Genomic DNA, 26,597 nt, shown 5'->3' with positions numbered 1-26,597 from the left:
ACAAGGTAAAGACTTTCTAATGATCAAATATATATACAATTATTGCTCGATCATATCCTAATTCCGACTAATATTCTAGCTCCCTGAGTTACGATACCAAATCAACTAGAAGCTCCAATGTTTTCCTTCCCTTTGCTTTTCCTTTTCGGTGCATTCTGTCTTTCAGTATACACTGAATGAGGCTACCTCACGATTGATCGTATCTGAACTCACAAAAAAACAGACTTTAAGGTCCCAAACCAAACAGAGTTTTTGAATATTGACCAACAGCATAAGTAACAAAGATGTAGAGGAGTTGATAGTTGTATATAATTATAGCATCCAGTTAATTAGACACACAGAGTATTGACCAACAGCATAGGTTAGGTAACAAATATATGATTTGTGCGCGCAACTATCGGAACTTCAGTACCATATTCATAACAATATCACAGCAGGCACATAACTCAAAATAACCATAAGCAGATCATATCACAGCAACAGTACCAAATACAGCCAACTTAAGTATCAAGAAGCTACTGAATTTCCTAGAAAGGCACAGATATGACATTGAATCTCGCTAAGGGAAATGTAGGTTTCTTACTTTGTCTCGGATTGGATCTCGATATAATTGGAGAGGGACCCGCTCTGATACCATGTTAAACAGCGACAAGTGTGGCCGGTGACCCACCATTGTACCGATACTGTCCCAACTTAACCACCCGATAGGCGTTGGGTTTTAATCATAAAAGACATCGGTTCACGAAAAGCAACATCAAGAGAGACATGTATAGTGCCAGTAAGGGGATCATAACATCGATAACCCTTCTGGAAGTCAGCATAACCAACAAAGATACACTTACGGGCACGGGGATCAAGCTTGCTGCGTTGAGGCTTGGGAATATGAACATAGGCTGTGCAACCAAACACCCGGGGCTCCAAATTAGGCATAGAAGGGATGGTCAAAAGTGTATGAAGCTTCTGATGAGGATTCTGAAACTCAATCACCCGTGAAGGAGTACGGTTGATATGCTGCTGATTTTACTGCTTCTCCCCAATAGGACCGAGGTACATTCATGCCAAATAAGGAAGCACGAACAACTTCCATCAACTGCCTGTTCTTCCGTTATGCTAAACCATTCTGTTGAGGAGTATAAGAATTGGAGGTTTGATGACGAATTCCATGTGACCGGCAAAACTCAATCATAGGGCCATTCACAAACTCTCCACCATTGTCAAACTGAAACACTCTGATGGATTGTTGATACTGAGTTGCCACCATTTTGTGAAATTCGGTAAACATTCCAAATACATCACTCTTATTCTTCAGTAACGACACCCATGTCATGCGAGTGCAATCATCAATAAACGTTACAAAATACCGAGCTCCAGAAAGAGAAGGAATTTTCGCAGGACCCCAGACATCGGAGTGAATCTTCATAAAAGGAATAGGACTTTTATTAAGACTTGGTGAATATGAAATACGGTGACTCTTGGCCAGTTCACAGATGTCACAGTGGAAATCCAAATCACTAACAACTGAAAACAATTGAGGTTGCAGCTTCTTAAGATAATGAAAGGATAGATGACCTAAACGGCGATGCCATAACCATACAGCTTCCTTCGCATTCTCTACCCCGTTGATCTGATTGGCTTGTCCCAAAAGATGCTTCTGTTTCTTTCCAGTCTCTGTCAGATCCAGATAGTATAATTTCCCCTTTCTAACACCATAACCAAGAATCCGTCGAGTCAGAATGTCCTGAAACACACAGAAAGACGGATAGAAGGTCACAATACATGCAAAAGCTAAAATAACTTGACCAACAGACAGGAGATTATAAGCTAGTGATGGAACAACTAAGACAGATTCAAGGGTTAAGGTATCAGATAAAGCAATAGAACCTTCTCCGGTGACCGGAGTTGGAGTACCATCAGCAGTAGAGACAACGGCTTGAGGGGAACGTCTAAGGTTTTTCACAAGACTTGGGTCATTGGTCAAATGGTCAGATGCACCTGTATCAATTATCCATGTACTATTAAAAATAACCTTACCCTTCATACCTGACTGCGCTACATTAGCAGAGGCATTGTCTAGGTAAACTTTCTCTGTAGTAGCAACAGCGGCCTTGCCCAGATTCTTTCGCGGTTTCTTGGTGAAGTCCCACCAATCAGGGTAACCAATCATTTCATAGCACCGCTCCTTGCTATGACCTAATTCCCCACAGATAATGCACCTTTTGTTTGCATATGGATTTGGTTTACCTAGAGGACGGTGTGGAGAAGGTCCTGAGAAGCCTGGAGGACCCTGTTTGCGTTGAGCCATCACTACTACAATAAGTTAATCAGACGACGGAGATTTGGAGTTGTGTGATGACCAGCCTCACTGTGGTCTAAACGAGTGTTGTGTGATTGAAAAATCAGACAACGGTGAATTCACCGTTGTGCAATATCCATTTCCTCAACAGATAATTAGTTCTGTTGTGCGAATTCTGCGCAGGATTGTGCCTGGCATGGCATGCAAGAGGATGCCTCGGCATTGACATGGCCATTCAGACAACAGAAAATTAAATATAGCTATTGTCTGAGATTACAACACACAACAGTTGTAATTTTCTTTGTTGTCGGAGATGAATAAGACACAACAGCTATATTGTTCATTTGTTGTCTGAGATACATAACACACAACTACAATGAAATGATATCTCTTGTCTGTTGATTCATTCAGACAACAGGGATACTATTATTTCTGTTGTGTGTTATCAATCTCATACAACAGAATTTTGTTATTTTCTGTTGTTGGTTGTTAGTTCACACAATAGCTATATCTGGTTAACTGTGGTGTGAATATTGTAATCAAATTGGCCAACATCTAGTAACTGTTGTAGGAGAAGCCTTAATTTTGAACTCTTTTGCAGTCATACAACACATTGTTTTGTATTGTGTTGTATGATTGAAACTTAGACAATAAGAAGAATATCCATATAAACGTTTGTCCAGATATAATGCTCGATATATTACCATATAAATAGTACTCTAATCCATATAATTCAAGTACCATTATCCAAACATCTATACATTCAATTAACTAGATAATGTACCCAACAAGAGCATTCCTAGCTAGTTATACATGAATCATAAACATTTATATTCTGGATGGCGCTTATAGCCTTCAGCTGCCTTTGGCATCAATAAAACCTGGAAGGACCTCCTCCAATTGTTTTATACTTTCTGCAGATTTTGGATCATCAGGAATGAGATCAACTTCCTTCATTGCACACAAGGCCCCAGTTTCTCTGCAATATATTTAGACGAATTAATCAGCAGAAGAAAATAACAAACTGTTAGCAACAACCAAACAGAAGTGCAAGCAACAAAATCAAAACCCTAACTCATGACAAAATACTTCTTTTTCTATGGCCGAAACTGCCTCAGATTCTTTAGGTTGCTGCTGAATAAGATATAATTAGATGCAATGATCAGAAATCAGTTATCAAAACCAAACAAAGCAGAAGTGGTGCTAAGATAGGGCAAGCTACAAAAATAATAACAAAAAGAACTCCTATATTATCTCATAGCTATTACCATAATTTAACATCCAAATCAAATTTGAGGAGTAAAGAGAGTACTAAGGATAGCAGCATTAACATAAATTAAGTCTCACTCGATTCAATTGTAATATGACACAAAACAATCAATTAAATATACCACATTGTCAAGTTCACATATTCAACACAATCTGTCAATTTCTCCAGGAAACAAATCATTTTCTCCACATTGATGATCGATCCTAGACATATATAATTAATGTGCACAGAGTGAACCTCCAAAGAACAGAGATTGAATGTGACAGAAAATACAAATACAAACCAAATGATCCTCAAAATCCATATAAATGCACAAAAACCCATGATGGCTGGCCATCTTTTCAGAAATAATTTGGATCAAAGCTAATATCTTTTTCTGTAAATACATACCTATAATATATATATATATATATATATATATATATATATATATATATATATATATATATATATATATATATATTGTATAATTCAAAATTAATCGACTAAATCTCAGCTCAGGCAAGCATCTACATATTACAAAACCACAACCTCCATCTGCATTTGTACTCTTAGCTAGTAAAGATAAGAATAATAGACCAGAGTGTGGATCGATAACAGCAAATATATAAATATGAATGAAACAATTACATACATTTGTAGTCTGAACCGTGTTAACAGCAATAGAAACTTTAGTTGCATTCAAGTTTTATAGTTCAAAAACAGAGCAAATCAATTCATCTCCAAACAAGGGACAAAATTAGATAAATTACCTGTAACCTAACAAGACCAGCTCGAAGTGAAGCGGCATAACCAAGCTCCGTAGCAAAAGCATCAGCCTACAAAAATACAAATCTGATGAGAAATACAGCAGTGTACGAGTAAGGATCAACTGATAAAGTATAGATTCACCTGAAATTCAAAAGCTCGACTCACCAGTTAAGAGCAAAGCTAACTAGGTGCTGGACAGGTATTATGGTGTGCTGCAAACAACAAAGTGAAGTCAAAAGACATTATACAGCTGGGAACTTGGGTCGTTTTATTATAACAAAGTTTTGATTAATAATTGAATCTAGGATAGCCCAAACATAGGAGTTCATGAGTCATCCAAGAAGCCTGATCTTTTGTTGCAAATGGTTCACACAAGCCTAACAAACGGACTATTCACATGACACATGTGGTTTGTATATGTTTTATAATATCTATGATAGAAGAACGGAAGGGAAGTGGCATTAATTAGCAAAAAAATTTGGTACCTGAAATATGATGAGTCCAATGATGACTGGCTGGGTATCAAACCCAAAACTTTAAAACAAACTGCTCAAATTTCTTACTAGAGTATATCCCCTAAACTGTAAAAGTGTAAGGATCTGTGCCAAGTACAAAACATCATAAGCAACATGACAAATCATATAAAGAACTCACTCAGAGTTAAACATCATAAGATTAAAATAAAATGATAATCTTTTAAGACCAAATGATAGGTAGACAAGACATGAACAATCATCTCTATGATGCCCTATGTTAGGGTAGATCATCATCATAACAAGAGAGAGCACAAACATGAATCCCCAAAGATAAAAGGCCAAGTAAGCACCTCCTTTTTGCTACCATAGAGTTGAACATGAAAAACCACCAACCATGAGAGATGTTTTATTGTTTTTTATGATATCATAGAACTAAAGTGCAGATAATATGAAGTTGTAATATTTACCCAAAAGAAAAATCCAACAATGGGGATTCAAGAAACAATCATCAATTAAGTCAACGGACATAACTAAGCACTGCATCTGAAAAGGTTTCAGCGCAAAATCTTACCTGCACAATCACAATAATTGCAGACACAATTGGTGGACCAAGAATAGCCATAAGGCAAATTCCTTTCAACATATCTCTGAAGAATAACCATATCATTTGCTGCAAAAGAGATACAAACGTTAGAATGAGCATTAATAATAATAATACAGCCATAGTGACAATAACAATAAAAATCAAAAGATATTATTAAGATTAACTAAGGACTTAATGAATTAATAAGAAACTGATAAGACATGGAACTGGTGAGAAAGGTCTGATTCCGAATACAAACCTTATTGAAACTATGACGTGCCTCAACCACAAATGTGGAGTAGAGAGAAAATGGCAAATCAGTGATCTGGTAGAAGAAAAAAACTAGCTTTTGTAAGCCAGTACAGAAATAGATCTTCAGAATCAATGCAATGACAATACTAATGGGATTGCTCATAAACGCTTAGAACTTTCAAAACCAATGCCACCAGAAGTTGTTCAGCATTTCAGACATTATGATAAAGCCCAGTATGGTGATTAGATTCTTTATGGAAAAATGTTAGCAACCTTGCGTGTGGAATAAAAATTATATGTGCTATACAATGATTAAAGGGACCATTTTGCTAATGGTAGCTACTAGCCCATTAGCTCAGATAAGGTCCAACACTCGTATAGAGCATTAAGGGAAAACTTTGCACAACAAAATACAGCTTCTGCACACTGGGGGCTCAAGGTTGTATATAAGATACATCAGACCCTCCCAAAACTCAAAATTAGAGGGAAAGCCTTATACACTGGGCTCCCCCCATACCTTTTATTTATAAAATCTGTATATCTTTTTTTTTTTTTTTTTCCAGAAGAAGTGGATCTATCTACTAGAGATCAGAATGAACTTGGTACAATTTCATCATCGACATTCCACACTCCACTAAAACTTAAATAACATGAGACGAGTGTGAAGACATTTATAAATCAGGAGATCTATTTGAGATCCAATCAACAATTCAAGACACAAAAGAGACCCAGAACATGAAACCATCCTAAACCCTAGAACACAAAACCATCCAAAACAAACAGAGACCCAGAACAGTCCTCCAAACCCAAACTTACACCTCTAACAAAAACCACATCTTAACCAAAAACCCATAGAAAAAATCAAACCTTTACAGAGACTCAGAACACAAAATTACCTTAGAATTGGAGCCATTCCCTCTAGGCCATCGAAACCCACCATAACTAGACAACACATCATAAATCTCCTCATTATAAATCTCCAAAACCGTAACTTGCACAAACGTCCCCACACAATCTTCCCCATCACCCAAAAGATCCTTCAATGACCTGTACACAGTCCACAGAGAGAGAGAGAGATACGAGTTGCGGGCCCACCGAGAGGTCTCCGGCGTCGTTGAGGAGGGTTTCAGTGGCGGTGCAGAGGATGGGAAGGAGGTTTCGCTAAGTGTGTCAAGAAACCCTAGATTGCAGATTGATGATATCAAATACACCATTACTAAACCTCCAAGGAAAAACCCTCCAACTGAACACTACCTTCAGAGAGAGCGGGCTAGGATTGCGAAGGAGAGAGGGAAAATTTGGGTTAGGGTTATGAGGTAGATGGTCTTGGGGGACTGTTTGGGGGTGGAGATCGATTCTCGAAGAATGGGATTTAGAGAAATTGAAGTTCTTCCGGGGCCAGATCCATGGTTGATTCAAGACAGGTCGAAGCTTTAGGGCCAAAGATTGAAAATTTGGGGGGGGTGGGGGAGAGAGAGAGAGGGATATTGGGAACAGAAGAAGGGTAGTAGAAGAAGAAGAAGAAGGGGAGATGGCAGAAGAAAGGTGGAGTGAACCTTGATCGAGACTATTGGTTTCAATAAAAACTACTTTTAAGTTGTTTATTGGGAGACTTCAAGTTTCTGCAACAACAGAAAATTAACGGACCGTTGTATGAGTATATGATGACAAATCAGGCTGAGAGGGAAAATTTGCCGCCTGTGACTATAAATTTCATTTGAGTGAAACTTTGCCGCGCTGTGCAATTTGCTTCCATGCTCAGACAACAGAATTATGATAATCTGTTGTACAAATTTGTGCATCTTGCACTAGGTGTAACTAGAGGATTTCTCTAAATTCATACAACATTTCGTTATACAACAGATATAAAAAAAAACTGTTGTGTGGATAGTTCAAATTGAGCTCCATATGAGAGGGAATTATGTGCTCATTTCCCTCCATTTAGGCCTCACATTCACACAACGGAAACTTCTTAAATCAGTTGTGCAATATCTTCCTAAAAAAAAAGTTTTCAATTTGCTTACATTCACACAACAGAAACATATTTTTACCGTTGTATGACAGAGTTTGTGTTAATACACAACAGCAGATTTTAGTTCTGTTGTGTGATGAGTGTTGTGTGTTTCGATTTTTGTAGTAGTGCATAACAGAAAATTCGGTAGTCACCGAATGCCCCATAGCCTGTTTCTTTGATTGCATCATTGAGGAATTCATGATTTTCGCAGGATTGGATTTTCAAGGGTTTCAAGATGGATATGAATGTTTTTGAAAAAAAAGTTTTTTTTTTTTTTTTTTTTTTTTTTTTTCGAAAAAAGGTAGGGTGATGGTGGTTTGAAATTCAGGATGGTTTGATTTCAACGGTGGTGGTACGCAGCGGTTTGTGGTGTTCTTCGGGATTCAGGATTCAGGATTCAAAGGATGCAGCGCAAGTTCAAAGGATTGAACCTGCTCTGATACCAAGTAGAAAAGAATACTTCAATTCAGGGTTAATTCGATGTTATGATCCCCTTACTGGCACTATACATTAGGGGTGGGTTCGGTTCCGATCGGTTCGGTTTTGGCCCAAAACCGAAAACCGAACCGAAGTTGGGCTCGGTTCGGTTCGGTTCGGTTTTGCGTTTTTGAGAAGTTGAAACCGAAAACCGAACCGACCCGAACTGTTCGGTTCGGTTCGGCCCAGTTTCGGTTTTTTTTTTTTTTTTTTTTTTTTAGAAAAACAGATTTTTACCACTTCTATTTCTACCTCTCTGTATTGCAACTCAAGAAGTTTTTTGTTTCTTCAAACCTAACAATGAATTTACAAGTTTACTAATGCATACTTTGTACTTCAATAGACTAATCTATAGTTCTATGCTCCATAGTCCATATAATTCAAACTTCAAAGCTTCAAAATAAAGAATTGAGTCCAAAATTTATAATGTCCATCAACAATATAGTCCAAGGCCATTGGAGCCTTTTAGGCAATTAAAAAACAGGCCATTGGAGCCACAAAACAAAACAAGAATAAAAAATAAAAAGAGCAAACCATCCCCAGAATTGAATAACCCCCAAAAAAAAAATATCCCTCTCCTACCGGAGCCAAAGTGCATGAATGGTAGCCCTACTGCCCTTACATCTCAGCCACAGTTCTCTTCAAGATCTGGTGGCAGGATGGCCTGCATTGCACCCACAAAAGGTAGTAAAACATTAAAATGAAAAGGGTTTATTACTGGAAACTACTATAGCAGAAACCACGAACACAAAAGATTCAAGGTGGCAGACTCGAGCATTCAATAACACCTACAATTAAGCATACGCACTTGTAACTACTTCAACTTGAACTAGTAGCCATATATCATACCCACAAGCATCTAAAGGCAAACATAACCTGCTACCTTTGTGTTTAAAGGCAGAACAAAACCATTTTAAGAAAATACAACTTACGAGCATCAACAATTTATAACACCTTGAACACATGTACGACAACCACTCATCCTACAATATGATCCAAGCAAATAGGCTAGAAAACAAACAAGTCCAACGCTGTGGATTGAAAAGTAACTAGCTACCTTCTTAATGAGAATCATGTGAAAGAAATAGAGCTGTCCCATTGCTGCTGAACCATAAGCTATTAATAGAGGTAGTAAGATCTTTCAAAAACAGGCCAAGCTACAGAGCGTTGCAAAAGAGATATAAGGTTAGTCATGTAGTGACTATTATTATAAGAAATTCATTCTCAGGTAAAAGAAACTGACCCAATGTAGTACTTCAACAAGATACTAGTAACAAGAGACACAGAATGCAGTCTACAACTTGACTCGACGAGCCTCCCTGAAATTGCGAACCTCTCAAAAATTAGAAAAGGAAAATACCAACAAACATAGAAAGATACAATTGAAGGACACATAGAACCAGAGAGAGACCATAACAAGCTGAGTGTTGAAATACTAAAGTAGGTGTATTTCATACTGTCCTGGCTATAACTTCTTTTTGTAACAAGGGAAGGGTACCTTGAGAATAGCACCAGGATTGACATTGTTCACAGATTTAACTTGCAATCTTATAGGACAGAGTCACCAACTTGAATGAGGTTGCTGACGAAAGTCAATAAATTGGAGTTAGAATCAAAAGAAAGCATAGACAAAATTTGTTTGCGTGTGAAACAAAAGTCGAAATTCCTCAAAAGTCATAATTCCCTGACATTATCTCCAACCTAAATTACAAATATTTCAATGACTAAAGTTAATAAATTTATGATTAAGATGCAGCAGACAAGTGATGCATTCTCATACAACTAACTACGAAGGATAAGAACCTGCAAATCTGCAATGCCTCCCTTGCAGACTGTCTCCCGACATTGGCACGAACTGATACCCACATCCCAATATACCCTGCAAGACCTGAACCCGAAAACTCCGAACAGAAAGCTCCTAAGAGAAACTCAAACAGTCAAACATAACTTTAGACATTTTGGGGGTCATTTGTCGGAGTACGCATAATTAGATTCAGCACTAATCGATCATAAAGCCACAAACTTTGGGTCTATGTTTAACCACACAATAAGCAAATGAATCATAGAAAGCCAAAACATACCGGCGCCAAGGATGTCTTCGGCAGATTCTAGGGCTGGTCTTGCCACCCAACACAGCGAGCAAATATGCAGCGATCACCTTCATCTCTGTTTTCACGAAATACAAAACTGTTAATATCAACTAGAATCAAACAGAGAGAGAAAGATCTATAGAGATATGCAAATACAGAGAGAAATAGAGAGAGTACTTGAGAGAGAGGCTCTGGATCTGCGGATTATGAAGAAGAAGAAGAGTGTAGACAGAGGCCTTTTATGATTAAAACCCAACACCTATCGGGTGGTTAAGTTGGGACAGTATCGGTACAATAGTGGGTCACCGGCCACACTTGTCGCTGTTTAACATGGTATCAGAGCGGGTCCCTCTCCAATTGCGTCTCCACGTAGGCACGTATCATGAGCCCAAATTGGGGTTCCTTGTATTGCCACTGAAATGAAATTACCAAGTGTCCAATGTGGGCCTTGGATTGTATTGACCAAGTCTCCAATATGAGACTTGTGTCCCAATTTCCAATATGGGAATTGGATGAATGAATTTCACGTGCAGACCTAGAGCTAGGTTGCACGTGAGGGGGCGTGTTGGAGAGGAAAGATCCCACATTGGAAAAGTGACAAATAAAATATAACTTATAAGTGGGTGGCTCTTACCCAATTGTACCGAGGCCTTTTGTGATTAAAACCCAACACCTAACGGGTGGTTAAGTTGGGACAGTATCGGTACAATGGTGGGCCACGGACCACGCTTGTCGCTGTTTAACAGATATGACCTATCCAACTAGAAAGGAATAAAATCAAAGTGAAGCAGACAAATTACCAGAAGTTGAGGAAAAATGCAAGGTGGTGTAGGACTGGAAGCCACTGGTGTTGTGTCAATTACCGATTTCATTAAAATCCTCTTTTGTTATCAATTAACTCCTCCACTCTCATGGGGAATTCACACATCTTCACAATCCCAATTTGCTCCGAATTTCATACCTCCAATTCTGCAAAATCGGAAGAAGTAGACTATAGGAGCTTGGAAACAAAACGAAAGACTAGAAGAGCTTGATTCAATTCCACATTTCCACTATCAATCAATCCACTCTCCTTCAAAAAAGCGAGCTTCGAATATAGCATTCAATAACAAAAACCAAATGTCCAAAATTAAAGCCTAATTCACAGCTCTTTCAAATTCAGTTTCGGCTGGATACTTAAGGTCCGGTGAGGAGTGCCGGTCGGATCCATTTTTGAGTGGGTAAAGGAGCAAGTCTGTGATTTAGATGTTAAAGAAGAAGAAGAAGGCCATTAGGTACGAGTGTGTTGAAGTTGATTGTAGAGCACGATGATGATGATGATACTTGTTACGTAGTACTAGCCGGGCTGTGCAAATTTTGGTGGGATGAAGACGATGGAGTTGGAAATTAACAAAGAAGAAAACTCAAAGGGCCATTGAGTCATACGTGGTAGAAGATCATTGGTGTTATGTTTCTCTAGTACATATTATATGCTTGGTTTGGTAATTTTTTGACTTTTGCCCAGCAAACTTTTTCAAAATTGACTTGGGAATTATGATTTCAGTTGGTATAAATGTATAAGCAAATGACTACATCTTATGTTTTGAGTGGAAATTATTCTATGCACCGACGGTGCAAGTGACCCAACCCTTATAAAATAATCTCAACCATTGATATTTATTATCAACTTTATTTTTAATAAACAAAAAGTGTATTTAATGCAATCTAACCATTCATTTATGTTGGTGCAAGTGCACGGCGGTGCTTTGAATAATCTCTCTGTTTTGAGTGGTGTATTTCAGTGTTTGCTGGAATGGACATTAATTACTCTAATTTTACATGATTATTGCCTCTCAATAAAAAATTTATTAGGAGGCAATAAATTTATTATTAGGGGGCAATAAATTTTTTTTGGGGATCAATAAAGTTTTTATTGGGGGGTCAATAAATATTTTATTGGATATTTATTGGGGGACAATAAACTTTTTATCATGGCCAATAAACTTTTTATCGGGTCTTACTGAGGGGCAATAATATTCTCTGGTGACTTATGAGATCTCCAGCGACCGGTGTCCGTAATCTGGCGACTGTTAAAGTCTCCGATGACTTCTCTCTATCTAAGTGACAAAGGGAAGGAAAAGGGAGGGAGCGCAAATTGTCTAAAAAATAAATAAAAAAATACTTAATAGGGTATTAGGGCAAAAAAAATGTAGGACTAAATACTGTTTAGTCCTTGAGTTTTTGACTATAAAACACTTCAGTCCCTGACCTTCTAATTTCACACGTTTAGTCTCTGTACTTCAAAATTTCGGACCAATAGATCCTTGCCGTCTAAAACCTCCGTTAAGTTGTGGTGAAATGTCTATTATGCCCTCAATTCTTTTTTTTAATTAATTAATTATTTTATTTTTTTGGAAAAGGAATTTTTTTTTTCCCTTTCTTACTTTCTGTTTGTTTCTTCATGTATTCGATTCCTCCTTCCTCAGATCCCTCTCTCTCTCTCTCTCTCTCTCTCTCTCTCTCTCTCTCTCTCTCTCTCTCTCTCTCTCTCTCTCTCTCTCTCTTCCTGGTTCTCAGAAAAGGGAAAAGCAGCTTCCCTTCTCCATCTTCCAACCCAACACGGCTAAGAAATCTCAATCCCCAATCTCCAAATTTCCCTCAAAATTAAGCCAAAGCAGCGAAAGCCCAATTCATTTCAGGGATGAGGCTGAATTGGGGTGAGTCGATTTGGTGGAGTCGGGTGACTCAAAGCCTCAAACAATCAAACTCATCTCTCGATTAGTGAGTCGATTTGGTGAGTCGAGTTCGTTTCTTTGGGTAATGATGCTCTATGTTTCAGGAGGAGAGATAGAGAAGAAGAGATAAGCCATGCCAAGAGTTGCTCTGGAACAGAGCAAAAGAAGGGTCGAAACTGGTTGCCGGAGTTGAATTCAATTCGATCTTTCGTGGCTTTGATGATAGACAATTGTGGTGAAGGCATGGAGGGTGGGTCGGTGACAATTGGGGCGACGGAGGGACAAGATTTGATCTTGTTTTTGGGGAGCTGGGTTTTAGGCAGTGGAGCAGTGGCGTTGGTGATGGCGGTGGGGATTGGGGCATGGATTTGGAGGCGGCAGTGAGGAGGGTGAGTCGGAAATTTCTGGGTTTGGCTCAAGAGCATGAAAATGCTCAGATTGAAGATGGCAGGTGACGCCGTTTCGGACAGCATGGTCTCCTAGTCCTCCAACACAAGCCCGCCGCAACTTCCGCCCCCTGATCCGGTCACTGCCTCCAGACCCCCGCTGGGAATTGACTGAAGCAGGCCCACTCATCCTTACTGTTGCGCGTCGCCGCCGTGTCGGGTTTAGGTCGCACTGGCGAAGTCTCCTGCAGAAGCGGACAGGGGTTCAATTGCTGATGCCGGTGGCCATGGGGGAGGGCAGTGTAGGGGAGGTTGTAGGGGGTGGAGGAGAAGAAATAAAAAGAAAAAAAAATTTTAAAAAAAAAAAAAAAAAAGAGAAAGGAATAAATTTATTTAAAAAAAAAAAGAACTGATGACATAATAGACATTTCACCGTGACTTAACGGAGGTTTTAGACGGCAAGGACCTATTGGTCTGAAATTTTGAAGTACAGGAACTAAACGTGTGAAATTAGAAAATCAGGGACTGAAGTATTTTATGGTCAAAAGCTCAAGGACTAAACAGTATTTAGTCCAAAAATGTAATTAGTTGGGTAAGTGGACAATTTTTTAAGATGTTTGAGTAAATGAGATTAATGTAGCTCAAGTTTGGGTAAATGGACATTTTCTCTAATCATTATTGTTGGAGCAATTTTTTCATTCAGTCTAAACCTCACCCCTCAAACCGATCACACCGAGTCCACCCCCTCGAACAGATCCAAACAAACTGTGGATGACATGGTAATTAATTGAAGCCAGAAGCCATGTATGCTTCTAATTTGAAGTGCCATGCCAATGGACTCCCACAGCCTTCCATGTGTTCCTTATCATGAGAATAAGACTGCCATATGTATCGCATTTTTGTTTCTTTTCTTGCAAACATCACACAAGTCACAAGATAAGAAGAAACCTATCCTATCAAACATTCAAACCAATCCCTGGTGTTTGGACAAAACATTGAGGACCCATTTGGACAATTCTGTCAAACAAGAAAGAGACGAATCCAAGAAATCAATGAGTGAAAAGAGGGAGAAAGCGAGACTACATTGTTAGTGGCGGTATATTCCAAAGTTTCTTCTAAACTTTAAGACATCTCTAACACAATCAATCAACCTTCTTATCTTCATACAAACTATTGCAAATACATGATTGCAAAGTAGAACTGATGAAGAAAAACCTAAAAGTTCAACATGATCTTTGATCAACTTAGACATTTCTTGTCATCATCAACCTAAATTCTTCAAAATCCACAACCCCATCTCCATTCTTATCAACCCCTTTGATCATTTGTTTACACTCTTTGAGACTGCTTCTTTCACATCCAAGGCTAACTAGCACCCTCCTCAACTCCTTGGCTGAAATCTTTCCGTTCTTATCAGTATCAAATATAAGAAAAGCATCCATGAGATCATCACAGCCATTACTCTTCGTATCATTAACATTCACAGCATTCATGAACTCATCCAAGTCAATAAACCCGTCTCCATTGCAGTCCATCTCTCTCACCATCCCTTCAGCTTCTTTCGCCGCCGCGGACTTGTTCTTGTACCCGAGGCAGCAGAGAACTTCACTGAGCTCCACCGGAGATATCTTCCCGTCCCCGTTTGCATCCATCACCTCAAACACTTGCTTGAACTGATTTGACACTTCCATGGCCGCAAACGACGATGCAGTAGTCGCCGGTGCATCAGAGTTGGAAGACATTTTTCTCTTCTTTCGGAAGCTCTTGCATCCACTAGACGTGCTCCACCGGAGAGCGGTCAAGCAACTCCTAAAATAACTCATCCTAAAAACCGAAACTCTCTCACTTCAAGAAACGAGATCAAAGACAAATTTTTTTAACCACTATAGTTATGAAACTCCGACTTGAGCAGTGGTTGATGTGCATGGGTTCGAATAGTGTATATATATGATGTGAAATATGGGAGAGGGATACATCTATATATCTATCTCTAGGGAGTTGGGACAAAGTCCTTTCTAGAGGGTGTGGTTGATCAGGTCATGTTTGGTGGATGCCAGCTGAGTTAATGATTCGACAAGAGACGGCATAGTATATCATTATAATATGTCACTCTGAAAGCTTTCTGTTTTTAGCTTTGAGCTAGTTGCTACTAGCTAAGCTCTTGTTGTCTCCGTAATTTGAGGATTTTTTGACTTCTGGTGTTGTTTTATGCCGATCATTATGTTCATACCCTATGTCTTGTCAAGTTATTCAAGGTGCTGTTTATATTTCACATACCAAGATCGTTGGCCTAGTTCAGGATCTAATTTCACCTTACTAGAGTTATGGGTGCCTTGCTAGAGTTAAAGAATTTATGGGGTTAGGAAGAGCTACTACCTCAACTTGTTATATAGCTCATAAGCGGAATGTGATTCTCAAATAAGCAGAATGTGTTACTTCTAAGAATGACCGACTATAGGGTAGAAAAATGTCTTCTCAGTAACTTGGTGATAAAGAATTGATGGTCACCCACCCTTGAACTTAATATCAAGGCTGATTCGATAAATAGTTCTACATAGAAAAACAACTTTGTACCATCTAGCATGATAAGCTGACAACTTTGTACCATCCAGCATGATAAGCTGAAAAGCGCTTCAAATATCCAGAACCACCAACTATATCTGTAGCAACAGACATCCATAACCATAAGCAATGTGTAAGCACTACCCTTTGAAAACCAGCTAGAAAAGAATACGAAGAAAGAGTGTATTCACAGCATAGAAGGCCACTTTCCATAAGAACAATTTCATTTATCCAAAGATGGTAAAAAATGTGACTAGCATACAACATCAGAACTCCTGAAGAGATGTATAAATTCTATGGGAGCTAATACTCTCAAATAGACTACAGAAGGTTTCAAAGCATTAGCCAACCAATCCAAAACACTGCTAACTCTTCATACACTATCAAACTATATTTCCGATAATGAAAAAAAAATAATAATAATAAAGACGAAACTACAAGAATTGGGGAACAAATTATCATACATCTCAAATTTCATGGTCCCTATCTCACCGGCTCAACATGATCGAAGCAAAACAGGACCCACAGATGAGCTGAGCATGTCACTAAGGGCAGCCTGGACCTCATCGGACCCATGTTCACAAGTTATCAAGGTTGCAAGCAGCGGGAAGAAATGAGACAAGTTATTTTCAAATGAAGTGTCTCCCAAGCAACAGATGGCCTGGAGAGTCGCCACAATAAGCGGGGCACGTGCAGCCAATTCTCTCCGTCGCCCAGAACCTAGAGGGATCAGCCAATGGTGCTGCTGCCCATTAGATGATTCAGATATCTTCCCAGAGCTTGCGGCTTCAATATAGAACTGTAAAACCTCCTTGCAAAGGTCCACAATGTGGGACTCTACCTCCACCTCATCATAACTTGGAGGCCTGTCCTCTACAAGATTCTGTAAGAATGTAAGGCAGATTTGGTAAGATTCGTTCTCAATACGTAACAGTGGAGGGTCTTGCATTTGCGTCATGGAGCCAAACTCTTGTAGCCTTGCCCGTAAAGTGGTATCAGTGTTAACTTTGTGAGCATGGGATGCCAAATCATGCAGAGCATTGAAGAGGATTAATGTGTTATTCGATGAAAGGTGAGAACGATACATGGTGTAAATCTCCATCACTGCCTGTAAATTTTAATGAATCATGGAATCATCAGGAAACTTTATTGATATGATAACATGCAGACTGTAATATCTTTGATGTAATACCACTAATTATTAAAACATGCATATTTTATACACCGCTAGCATTATCGTCATACTCTTGTATCTTTATATTTTCTAGTTTTAGACATTAGGAAGTAAAAAAGCAAGTTACAATAATTTTAACAAAATTGTTAACAAATAGTTGATGTGAAATTTCCTAGATCTCAAATTTTTCATTGCAATAATTTTCATAAAATGTGGATTCCAATTTGACAATATGTTTCCATGCCACTCACTAGGACTAAAAGCATTTAAGAAATTAAAAACATGGCAGGTAACATTTTGCCTAGGTTTCAAGAAGCACAAGAAAAGCAGAGCATAGATAAACCAGATGCTGACAAAGCTTATCTAATAGGCATATTTTATAATAGAAAGCTATTCAGTAATTGGAACAGAAAGTACCTGAATCAATAATAGCTGAACAGCAGCTCGGCACTTAACGTCAGCCAAGCCAGCATAAAGATGGTTTGTCCTTAGTCTCTCTGAATCATCATCAGGCCTCCCAGACCCTCCATGATCTTCTCTACTAGAAGAAGAGTCTAGGATTCCCATGATGCTATCTCCGTTAAGAATGAAAGAAAAATCAGGAAGAGTTGAATTGGCAGCTTCTTTTAATGATGAAACCACTTCAAGCCACTTCTCATCAGAAAAGAGATCCCCTGCATTGCTCATCAATCGAACAAATGCAGCAATACCTATGCCAGCTAGGCTTTGGTGAGGTCGTCCAATAAAACTGACTAGAAGATCCAAAACTTTCTTCAAAAGAGGATTGACAGTGTCATAAAACTTGACAAAAAGATCAACAACTAATTGGAGTGCCAATGTGCATGTCTCGTACATCCAGGCATCTTGATCAAGCTCGCCTGTTTCACTGTCAATCCCTTGCTCTGGTGAACTTTCCCCAGAAGGATCAATAGCATGGCGCACATAGTCAAATATTGGAAATAGCACTGATTCAAACACCTTTTCCCACAAAGGTAGAGAGAAAAGGTGACCATGGTTACGTAGAGTTTCAAACAGCACTTGTAAGGCACTCTTCCTGATTTCAGGCCTAGGATCAAAGCTAAGTTCGGACAAACCTGCAGAGAAGATAACAATAAATTAAACCTTCTTCCAGTCTGAAATAATAAAAAGCTCTGCTAAGAGTCCCCAAACGCTTTGCAAATTATATTATAACTGCCAATTCATGCAGCATCCTTACCAGCCAATAAAGGGAACCAGAAATAAAGATGGTCATCCTTGTCTGGCATTCCCCCATTATCTTGTCTTCCTTCTTTCCATCCTTGAGGTGACGTTGGAGATATTTTTCCAGATGCATCCTTGTCCTTATTTCTTGATGAACTAAGACCTCCCTCAGCCAGTTTTGTTGCACAGAACCGAAGAAAAGCAATAGCATTGAGGCTAATGTCTTTGTTAAATCTACTATTGGTGAATGCAATTAGACAATTTACGCAATCAGTAAAAGTAGTGGTTTCAGTCTCGGTGATGTACGGAAAGTAGTCGCGAATAATCTTCTCAATTATTTCAAAGGCCAAGAGTACAATATTTTTGTGGTCATCATAAGCTGCCGTAGTGAAGACCTGAAAAGAATCATAGTAATATGTATTAAATATTATGCAAGAAGATAAACTTTATGAAGTAAATAACCACTGTAGGAATGCAAGTATTGCAAGTATTCATAAAGAGAAAAGGTTGGGAATATTCCAGTACCATGAACATGCTCTTCCATCCAGATTTGACTCTATTCACACGAGATAAAACCATTTGGGAGACACATCTGATGATTAATTCTCGTATCTCAACTGCACTACTTTTACGCATAACAATGACAAAAGGTTTCATAAACTCATTCTGAAAATTATAATTAGCCAGCTCTTCTCGCTCCAAGAATTTCATTGACAATTGGCGTAGAGAATCCATAGCAAAAATTGCAATAGACAGGTTTTCAGAACAGCCAATTGTCACGAAGAAATTAGAGAGTACATGCCAGATGCTAGACCACACAAGCCTGATGCGGTTCATGTTATAATGCCTGTAATAAAAAAAACAATTTAAGTCAAACTCTATAATTTTGTCATGGAAGCACACAAATAAGATTTGAAGTAAGGTGAGCCGTACGCAATCTCAACCATCTTCGTAAGGCTGAAAACCCGAGGATCAGATGCAGATCGCAATTCCTCCATAGAGACCTTGCAAAGAGCCTTAACAAAATCTATAATTGCCTCACTGTTCAGCTTTTGACTCCGTGTGAATATGCGGCTCATGTCTCCAACTTGTTCTAACATATTTAAGTTAGAAACCAAATTGTTCATCTGTTCTGATGTGACCATCCCAGAAGAATTCCCACCAATACCAGCACTATCATATGAACCTCTCAACACGGCAGCAGCAGCATACTGCATCTTCCCTTGGCCCTTCTTTTTTAAAACAGGAAGGACAGTTGACTTGGCTTGCTTTGATTTTTCTGATTCATTCTGAGGAAAAGCAAAGAAAGTAGCATCTGGAGGAGCACCCTCTCCCAGGAGATGAAGATGTTCAAAGCGGGAAACACATGTCAAAATATGCTCCCAAGCTTCTTGCAGGTAGTTCCCATCTTCATCTGCAATTGTCACTATTGCCTACAAAATATGGCCAAATAAGAAATATCAGATGCATATAGATCCTTCTCAAAGCTAAAAAATTTGAATAGTTACAGAATTGGGAAAGTTCTAAAGGGAAATATCTATAAGTCATATGGGAGTTACTCATACATAAGCCATAAGCAGGTCATGAAATAATGTGTTTGCAAACTTAGTAGCTAATAGCACATGATTAACATACTGACTACACCTAACCCAAACTTAATTATGTTTTACCTTACACATTACAGTTACTAAACTTACTGTCCATAATTACTATATTTCATAGATGTTATTTGCATCTCTTTTATAATCACTCTTCTTCCAGTCCATGCAAGACACCCGATTATGCACTACACAAAGTAAAATGGCTTCGCTTCCTTTTACTTTTCTCAATGAGCGACTCAATTTCGGTACAGTACATCATGTTTATTGTAGCCAAGTATACCCCTTTGAATAACCTTGTGGTTTGCTAAGGATTGGTCAAACTTTGTTTTGTTCTACATACCAATCATTTGTTTAAAATAACATTAGTATATACAATTAAGAATCCCTTGACAGAGCTTGAGGTTAGAATTCCATGATCAAATCATGAAGCATTGTGTAGAAAACTGCCAAACTAGCTCTAAGGCCAATGAAAGTCTAAAGAGGACCTCAAAGGGATACCAGAGGTGAAACGGGATCACCCCATATTTGTTGTTAAGGCATCAAAATGTACAAAACTGGTGTTATAGCTCTCAAGGTTTCCTCAAATCTGATTTATTACAAAATCTACCGCAAGGCATGGTTCAACACATGATAAGTTATGTTCCAAATCTACAATATCACATGAGATAAGTAGGGGGTGTTGTTATTAAAATGTCAATCTAGATGCCCTTTTCACTTTTTTTATACTTTCAATCAAACCTTAGTACATAAACTGTCCATAATACACCGTTGTTTTAGAAAATTGATAGTTGCATTGAGGATATTATGGATAACTTACACAATTAAGTTAAACTCAAAACATCAAAAGAGTGAAAAAGGTTTGTTGATTGACAACTGGGGATTGTTAACCTACAAAATTGAAAAATTAGTTGCCACTCAACCTCATTTAAATGATTACCACATGAAATAGAACACTCAAAAGCAGGATAGCGTTCATCTATATTGGGATAGAGGAGAAACTATATTGGACTAAAGGAGAAATATAAGTAAACCATTAATGAAGTACTGTCTTATAACTGTGTTCATAGACTTCATGTTTAGCTGTGAAGCAGTCAAAGACCAAAATTAAAACCTAAAACCTATATGAACCTATATGCTCAAGCATCACACAAGATACACCATTCATTTCTTCCTTAATAATAAGACAACTGGCAGATCTAAAACAAGCAAGACCAAAAATTTTAGCCAACTAACGATATCATTTCACTCAATGAGTGAAGTTTTTACTCAAAAGAAAGCAGACTGTTAGAACAATCAATGATAAGAGTCAGTCATAGATAATGTGAGCCTCATGAGGTGTCTATGCTGTTGTTGAAGTGAACATATTAATTCCAGAAAAACAACTAGTACAATCATTAAGCTTATTCATATCCAGTGCAACAACTGTGGCATAGGAGAGCAATTACCAACCTTGATTGCTTCTATGTTTTTCTGCTTGATATCAGCAGGAGAGTGGAGGGAAGTAAACTTCGCCAGTGAAGTCACAAAAGCATCTCTATGGGTCTTCATGGACATTGCGGCAGTTACATGGATAGCATAACGAATCCCTTCAAGACACAGAGAAATAACTACTTCATCATCAGTTTGGTCAAGTGGAACACTGAAGGCAGCCAGCATAGGAGCCCAGCAGACTTCAACCATGAATCTAAGAATTACCACATCTGTTGCAGCATAGTAAACTGACCTACAAAACAGCCATGCAATTATATACTGAGATTCGAATTTAAAAGATACTGTAGGTTGCTCTAAAATATATGAAGAAAAAATCACTGCAAGATGAAAGTGGACTCTGGACTCGCAAAATTCTTATTAAAGAAACCAAGACTCTGGTAGAATTTCAGTGCAGTTGCATATACTACCAAAGTTGATTGCTAAGGCAACTTTATGAGCGCATGAGGCTAGTTATTCTTACTCAGATTTCCGAGCTTTTTCTTGGAATTGCTCTTGCATATGCTTGATAAGATCATCACTGGTCTCCAATTGACTATCCCCCCGTTTACGGATCACAATATTCAAGATACTATCCAAGCCCAAAAGACGGTTAGGGTTCACCGACTGTATCTGCTGAGGAGCCAAATCATATTCTTTCATTTTTATCTCCTTTCTTGATATTCGTTCATACAAGGACCTCAAGTGCTGCTCAGGTAGATCTTTTCCATCATCTATGCCACGATTGTTTCTTATAAAATCATCAGCTGACATCTGCATGTTGTAATGACCAGAGGGAGTTAAACATCAATTACAAATCTGTTTCAATCATCTAATTAAATCAGGTATGTGTTATCTCACCTTGCTCTTCACCATCGGGTTATGAGCATCAGTATTGAGCAGTATCACGGAGTAAGCAAGGACATAGGCTGTATCAGCACTAGTAAAAGCCTTTGGATTGCACTTGCAATAGCGCTCAGCAAACTTTTCCATTATTCTGTCAATCTTCTGTGCCTCACCAGGCAACCTAAAGCCTTGAAGAAAGGACCTGATTGCCTCATCAAACTCCAAGTCTTGAAAATCAAAGGAATCCACATAAGCATGCATTACTTTTAGCGATAAGTCTTCTCTTTCTCCAAGGTAGTCTCCAATCAAAGTCTTGTTCAAACCAGATGCATTTTTTAGAAAAGCAGCTATCTCCTCGGGTGAATTGCCCACCTTATTTGCATTGATAAGAAACTCAATTCCTTTCTTAGGTTTCCGATTGAAAAGAGATATACCTTCCTGCCATAAAAAATACATTAGATTTTAAGTGCCATGGCAGAACAGGGATCTGATAGCAATCCAAACAATTATCTTACCTGAAGTTCCAGCTTGTAAGCTCGGCGTTGCTCGATTGTCAAAGCATCAGAGGCTTCACTGGAGGCTTCAGAATGAGAATCTGATCCTTCAACAGACTCCTCACCATTCCCATTTGCCATGGTAAGAGCTCCTGGTTCAGAACTATTCTCATTTACTTCAGATTTCTTGGTAGAATGAGGATCTGGAATGCGCAATTGTTTGTTCATCCAGTCCCCAATTGACCTCAGAATAGCAACTAAACACCTCATGGCTTCAAGTTTCATATTTGCCTCTTGAGGAGGTAATAACGTGGTGGCAACACCAGGAGGGACACCTTGGGCAGTTTTAAGAAGGCCATTTACCATCCTGGCAATATCAGGACCAACGGAACAGGAGAAGGAAAACACAAATTTGTTAACAGAAGACCACATGTATAATATATAGGTGTGGGAAAAAATGCAGGTACATCTGTTACTAAATAGGATATATCACTATTCAGTGCTTTGAAAATTGTAGGTATTGTATATCAGGGAGTGGATTTCATACGAAAGAACATGGCATACCTCTCAAATATGTTTGATGAATTGACATCGCAATCATAATTGATAAATATGTCGACCAAGATCTGGGAATCAACACAGAGCTTCTCAAGAAACCGAAGCACTATCATCTTCTGCTGAAAATTAGGTTGTGCAACATTCTCTAAAACTCTGAGAACAATCATAGGAAAGAATACTCCAATCTCTGCTTTCAATCCAGCTCTAAATCTTGACACTAGACTAATGAAGATAGAACAAGATAGCTGAAAAACTATCATAAGAGTTGACGCGCTGTTCTTTAACAATGACAGACATAAGTATTGCTTAATTGCACCTAAAAACCTGTTCCATATAAAAAAAAAAAAAATCTTTAGAGACCTCAGGGTAGGAGAAAACAAGCTAAATTCAGAAATATGCTGAAGACAAGTACATAACGTATTAGTCATTTCACTGCATCCAACGATATGAAGTGCAAATCTAATTGAACAGAAAGGGGAGTGGAGGAGGAGCGGGGTAACAAGATGGAAATTTGTGTAAATCATAAACTTCTGAACTATGCAAATGCACACCAGTGCAAACCAAAATCACTGAAGAGAGCAAATGTAATGGATTGCAATGTCAGAATTCAGAAGACTTATCAAGATCTACCAACTAGCAAATTCAAGGGACAAACTATGCAATATTCCCTTCAACAGATGTTCCTAGAGACTCTAATCTGTAGATCACTCTAATACCTCCAGAGATATACCAATTAACTTGCTCTGTAGTAAAAGTGGCATATCTGCATTAATGCATTATGGATCAGCAAGCCTTGAGACATGCTTGATCCAATAACCATCAAACATGTAAACCAATCAATTGATTAGGTGCTATCACTTGTCAGACACTATAATGGTAAGAATTTCCAGGCACCAAACTTTCGAGGACATCACTTGCGCTATGACTTGCAAACATCAGCATAGGTAAAACAATCAATTGATTAGGTGCTACCAATCCTAACTTCTCATTAAAAAAATAACAATAATAATAAATAAATACAAACCATTCTTAACTAAGAAGGCACCAGATATCTATCCACCAGCCTTTATCCCTACAACTTGATAACAAGTGATTCTCTCATTATCTCCCTGTGGTCTAATTTTCTACTGTCATGCCAACTATCACTTAAATACATAGTGTTATACTGAAGACCAAAAGGAGAAGATTTGCCAAATCATCATATCCCTAAAACATTAAATCTATCTAAATTTCTAGCAATATTTCTAATTGATAACAATGCTACAGCTCTCTTTTAAACTCCTTATGAAGTCAAATCCCCATGCACCATCTCTATTCCCCCAAACAAGCAAAGTAACGAAGTTGCATTGAGTGCAGCGCAAGCAACCAGGTGGTACCCAATCAGCTTAATCAGAATAGGTAGTCAAAATAGATAAACAGCAAAGACAAAGTGGCAGCATCCAAGATAACCATTTTAATGTGAGAAGTACCTGTCGCTGGTCCTAAACACAGCACCAGCATTCTCCAACAAAATCTTCAAAAGCTCCAATGCCACAATCTTTCCCTTCATCAACTCCGGATCCGCCAATGCCTCCTTGGGCGGGGTCTTCATAGACAGCTTACAAAGAGCTCTAAACACCAAAAAAGCATCTCTGCGCAACTTATTGCCAATCTGAACCTCCAAATCTTCATCTCTCTCTACTTCCCCATCCGCCAGCTCTCCCTTCCGGCCCTCCAATGCCGTCTTGTACATACTAATCTCCCAGTACTTGGCATCCAACATATCCTTATCAGTCGAGTCCAGCAAGTCCGCCGGATTCGTGGTCTCCACCGTGGTGGTCTCAAACGCCCCATCATGCCCGGAAAGCTTAGTAGGCGTCGTCGGATTCAACACCCCATCAATGTCAGACATAATTTTGGTAATAAACCCTTGTACGAACAGAGTCATGGACCCATCAGCATCAGATTTCTCAATGGGATCCATCAATTCCGCCACCACAATGGGATTAATCGGCACCGTAGAAGAGTCCGCCTCCATTCGCCGGAACACAATCACCAGCATCTGGATCAGCGAGGCCTTCGCCGTCGTCTGATTCACTATGTTCTTACTCCCCAAATAGATATCATAGCAAGTCCTCACTATCTGAAGCAAGCAATCGCCGTGAATCCGCAGCGAAATCGACGTCACTGCTGACAGCAGCGTCTTCAGCACCAGCAGCTCCATCTGATCGTCCCCCAAATCGTGGCATTTACAAACGGACTCGATCAATTTCGTCAGCAACTTCGCCTCGGCGCCACCGGAGGGGTCGGCCTCGCCGCGCAAGTAGCCATGCGCGATGAGCTTCTGGATGCAGTCGACGGCGGGATCGGCGATCTTCAGCACTCCCGATGCGGCGGCGCCGATGAGAGGGCTGAGAATCGACTCGGCGTCGGCGAGGGAGTACTCACCGGAGCCTCCGTCGTGGAGCGGGCCGGGCTCGGAGGCGTCGGGTTCGGAATCCGGGCCGGCGGGCTGGGCCGCCTTGTCCGGGTTGGAGAGGCGCTCGATGACGGCCTTGCATTCGTTGGCGAGCTTGGCGTGCTTGCGCCAGGAGGCGTTCTTGATGATCTTCTCTAGGGCGGGAGAAACGACCTGTCGGAGACGGGAATCGGCTTCCGAAGAAGCCATTCCCGGCGGTGGCTACGAGTCGAGTGGAGCCGGATCTGGAGAAATGGCTTAGGGTTTCCGATTGCCGGACTCCGTGGCGCGAATTGGGAATCGGTGTCGCTCGGTGAGTTGACTCAGTGGCATAGAGAGAGAGAGAGAGACAGAGAGAGACAGACAGAGGGGGCTAATAAAGACTGAGACTGATCTCTGTTTCGAGATTTAGATCCGAGTTTTCTCAATGGAGTGGTGGGAGGTCCAAAGGATTTGAGATGTAATGACGGAAATGCCCTTGGGTAGCTGTGGGGGTTGGTTGAATTTGGCGGGTGTTTTGGGTATTATTGACGCGGATGGATTGCTCTGTTTTTCAAATGCTATTATTCTACGAGGAGCTCTCGGGGGATTCAATATCTTCAATCTGAGGAAATAATTAAAAAATGTCGTCCTTTTTGAAAATGGAAGAAAATTGAATATTTTGAAGGGCCGATTAGGAAATGACCCAATGGGATCAAATAGTTTTAACAAAAGCTGTCCAAAATATAAATAATAGGAAAGGAAAAATGACCCAAGATGACACATTTTGTGTTTTGTTTAACACTCGAATTATAATCCTGGGAGTGATGTCATTTTCCAATATTTACAATGACCTAACTACCTTGTTATCATCCTTAGAAGCATGATCCTCTGACTGATAGTGACAGTTGAGGTTGAGGTACGCATTTGGGTGTCAGGTGTGTGAATTTGTCAGTTTAAGAGAAAGAGCGAAG

The 26,597-nt window shown here is 39.3% G+C and overlaps 3 protein-coding genes across 7 annotated transcripts; all 3 read right to left on the bottom strand.

The window, feature by feature from the left end:
• Positions 1-3,019: 3,019 nt before the first annotated feature.
• Positions 3,020-7,351, bottom strand: LOC133717044 (uncharacterized). 5 transcript variants are annotated; one of them, XM_062143665.1, is made up of 6 exons: positions 6,521-7,339; positions 5,632-5,718; positions 5,361-5,459; positions 4,479-4,525; positions 4,316-4,381; positions 3,020-3,272 (listed from the first exon to the last, which is right to left on the bottom strand). In XM_062143665.1, exons 1-6 carry the CDS (start codon positions 6,836-6,838, stop codon positions 3,149-3,151), a joined length of 741 nt encoding a protein of 246 aa, XP_061999649.1. In that variant the 5' UTR covers positions 6,839-7,339; the 3' UTR covers positions 3,020-3,148. The 5 variants fall into 5 exon arrangements, with proteins under 5 accessions (XP_061999649.1, XP_061999650.1, XP_061999651.1 ...); XM_062143666.1 differs by having other exon boundaries at positions 5,632-5,697; positions 6,521-7,325; XM_062143668.1 differs by lacking the exon at positions 3,020-3,272 and adding an exon at positions 3,279-3,427 and having other exon boundaries at positions 6,521-7,351.
• A 7,053-nt stretch (positions 7,352-14,404) lies between these two features.
• On the bottom strand, positions 14,405-15,373 carry LOC133717360 (probable calcium-binding protein CML23). Its single transcript, XM_062144064.1, has one exon. The coding sequence runs from the start codon at positions 15,126-15,128 to the stop codon at positions 14,550-14,552; it is 579 nt and encodes a 192-aa protein (XP_062000048.1). The 5' UTR covers positions 15,129-15,373; the 3' UTR covers positions 14,405-14,549.
• A 700-nt stretch (positions 15,374-16,073) lies between these two features.
• Positions 16,074-26,050, bottom strand: LOC133715510 (brefeldin A-inhibited guanine nucleotide-exchange protein 2-like). The gene is made up of 11 exons (XM_062142023.1): positions 24,677-26,050; positions 23,214-23,531; positions 22,671-23,016; positions 22,171-22,593; positions 21,794-22,083; positions 21,292-21,565; positions 19,175-19,674; positions 18,767-19,088; positions 18,258-18,636; positions 17,459-18,135; positions 16,074-16,975 (listed from the first exon to the last, which is right to left on the bottom strand). The coding sequence occupies exons 1-11, from the start codon at positions 25,852-25,854 to the stop codon at positions 16,364-16,366; spliced, it is 5,319 nt and encodes a 1,772-aa protein (XP_061998007.1). The 5' UTR covers positions 25,855-26,050; the 3' UTR covers positions 16,074-16,363.
• Between the last annotated feature and the right edge of the window lie 547 nt (positions 26,051-26,597).

This window comes from Rosa rugosa, chromosome 6 (assembly GCF_958449725.1).
Source record: "Rosa rugosa chromosome 6, drRosRugo1.1, whole genome shotgun sequence".
Lineage (NCBI taxonomy): Eukaryota > Viridiplantae > Streptophyta > Magnoliopsida > Rosales > Rosaceae > Rosa > Rosa rugosa.
Note: the sequence above shows the minus strand (reverse complement) of the source record. Positions and strands in the feature narration are given on the sequence as shown.

Excerpts from the sequence above, each read along its gene's own strand:
- LOC133717360 (XM_062144064.1), bottom strand. The coding sequence starts at position 15,128 with ATGAGTTATTTTAGGAGTTGCTTGACCGCTCTCCGGTGGAGCACGTCT.
- LOC133715510 (XM_062142023.1), bottom strand. The coding sequence starts at position 25,854 with ATGGCTTCTTCGGAAGCCGATTCCCGTCTCCGACAGGTCGTTTCTCCC. Across the intron at positions 21,566-21,793 it reads GAAAAAGCTCGGAAATCTGA|GTCAGTTTACTATGCTGCAA; the intron begins GTAAGAATAACT and ends GCTGTTTTGTAG. Across the intron at positions 18,637-18,766 it reads GATGGAAGAGCATGTTCATG|GTCTTCACTACGGCAGCTTA; the intron begins GTACTGGAATAT and ends GATTCTTTTCAG.
- LOC133717044 (XM_062143665.1), bottom strand. The coding sequence starts at position 6,838 with ATGGTGTATTTGATATCATCAATCTGCAATCTAGGGTTTCTTGACACA. Across the intron at positions 5,719-6,520 it reads GGAATGGCTCCAATTCTAAG|CTAGTTTTTTTCTTCTACCA; the intron begins GTAATTTTGTGT and ends GGCTTACAAAAG. Across the intron at positions 4,382-4,478 it reads GTTAGCTTTGCTCTTAACTG|GCTGATGCTTTTGCTACGGA; the intron begins GTGAGTCGAGCT and ends GTATTTTTGTAG.